The 1,483-nt window shown below is 36.3% G+C and overlaps 1 protein-coding gene across 1 annotated transcript in view; it reads left to right on the forward strand.

The window, feature by feature from the left end:
* Positions 1-851: 851 nt before the first annotated feature.
* Positions 852-1,483, forward strand: part of LOC106144397 (taste receptor type 2 member 106-like) — a 3,112-nt gene continuing 2,480 nt past the window's right edge. Inside the window, exon 1 of the mRNA XM_013354485.1 lies at positions 852-1,340. Within this exon, the coding sequence (XP_013209939.1) occupies positions 852-1,340 (489 nt within the window). The remainder of the gene's footprint in view (positions 1,341-1,483) is intronic.

Below are 1,483 nucleotides of genomic sequence, written 5' to 3' on the forward strand. Positions count from 1 at the left end.
AATTCGAGAAGTCATTGTTTTTTACCGCAGCGTAGTACTCTAATGTGTATATATTCCACACTTTCTTCATCCATTCTTTCATTGAAGGGCATCTAAAGTTGTGAAATGTATCCTATCTGCAGTTAAACTTAGATTCCAATTTAAAATAACTGGTTTAACAGAGTAAGTGGTTATATTCAAAAGTGCTTCCAAATACTATTTTAAAAATTATTAATTAATAATTAAATTTAAAATTAATTTAATAAAGTTATAGTGATTCTTTCTTGCTCTCTTGGTTTTTTTTCTGAATGGTTTTGGAGTTTTGGGGGGTTTGTGTCTTAATTTTGTTTTGAACTCTCACTGAATTACCCATACCAAGTTCTCTAGGCTCAAGGGATTCCCACACATCAGTCTTCCAAAGATTTAAAGGCATAGGCAGGTGCCACTGTGCACAGTTAACAATGAGTTGCTATAGAAAGAAATGAAATGAAATTCTGGTTTTGTCAGTTTGGATCCTGTCCATGTATATCTGACTTCTTCATCCCACCATTCACTTTATCAAATGCAAAACAATGTCTGAGAGACAAGGCAAATCCATGAAACAGAAACTTTAATTTGCTAATTTGCACACTACAAGCAGACATTAGTCTGCCTGCATTCTGTAGACAGACTGAGTCTTAGAGAACAGGAGGGAACTTCATAAAGATATTTCTGATTCCACTACAAGACACTTTTATTTCCCTCCAAAGTCTTTAAATATGGAAGAAATACATCAGTCATCTGTCAAGCTGCCATCACAAGCAACATTCTACAGCAGGTAAAAAAAAAATCTAAAATAGCTGCAACAAGAGCAGCCCTGAGGGACCATAGACATGCCGACTATAGTTGAAGGCATTCTCCTTTGTTTTGCAACAAGTGTGTCAGTGCTAGGAGTCCTAGTGAATGGTTTTATCCTGTGTAAAACTTGCATTGACTATGTCAGGCAGAAGAAGTGCTCCAAGATCAGGTTCATTCTCACAGGTTTGGCTATTTCCAGAATCTGTGTCATAGGTGTACTCATTGTTGATGGATATTTAAAATTATTTTCTCCACATATGGCTGCCTCTGACACCCATGTTATATGTGTTGCTTATCTGTGGGTAATTATCAATCATATAAGTACATGGCTTGCCACCAGCCTCAACCTCTTCTATCTGCTGAAGATAGCAAATTTTTCTCACTACCTCTTTCTCTGTTTGAAGAGAAGAATCAATATGATCTTTATTCTTCTTCTGGGATGCTTGTTTATATCATGGTCAATTTCTCTTCAGCAAATAATGAAGATGTTTAATGATCACATGCAACGCAGAAATACATCCTGGAAGCTTCACCTTCTTTTTTTTTATATAAAATATTTTTTATTTTATTTTTTTTAATTGAGAAAAGGAAAAAAAAACAAGTCTCCACCTCCTCCCAGCCTCCCATTTCCCTCCCCCTCCTCCCACCCTTCCCCCCTTCCTCCAAC

The sequence above is a fragment of the Microtus ochrogaster genome, unplaced genomic scaffold, assembly GCF_000317375.1.
Source record: "Microtus ochrogaster isolate Prairie Vole_2 unplaced genomic scaffold, MicOch1.0 UNK46, whole genome shotgun sequence".
Taxonomy (NCBI): domain Eukaryota; kingdom Metazoa; phylum Chordata; class Mammalia; order Rodentia; family Cricetidae; genus Microtus; species Microtus ochrogaster.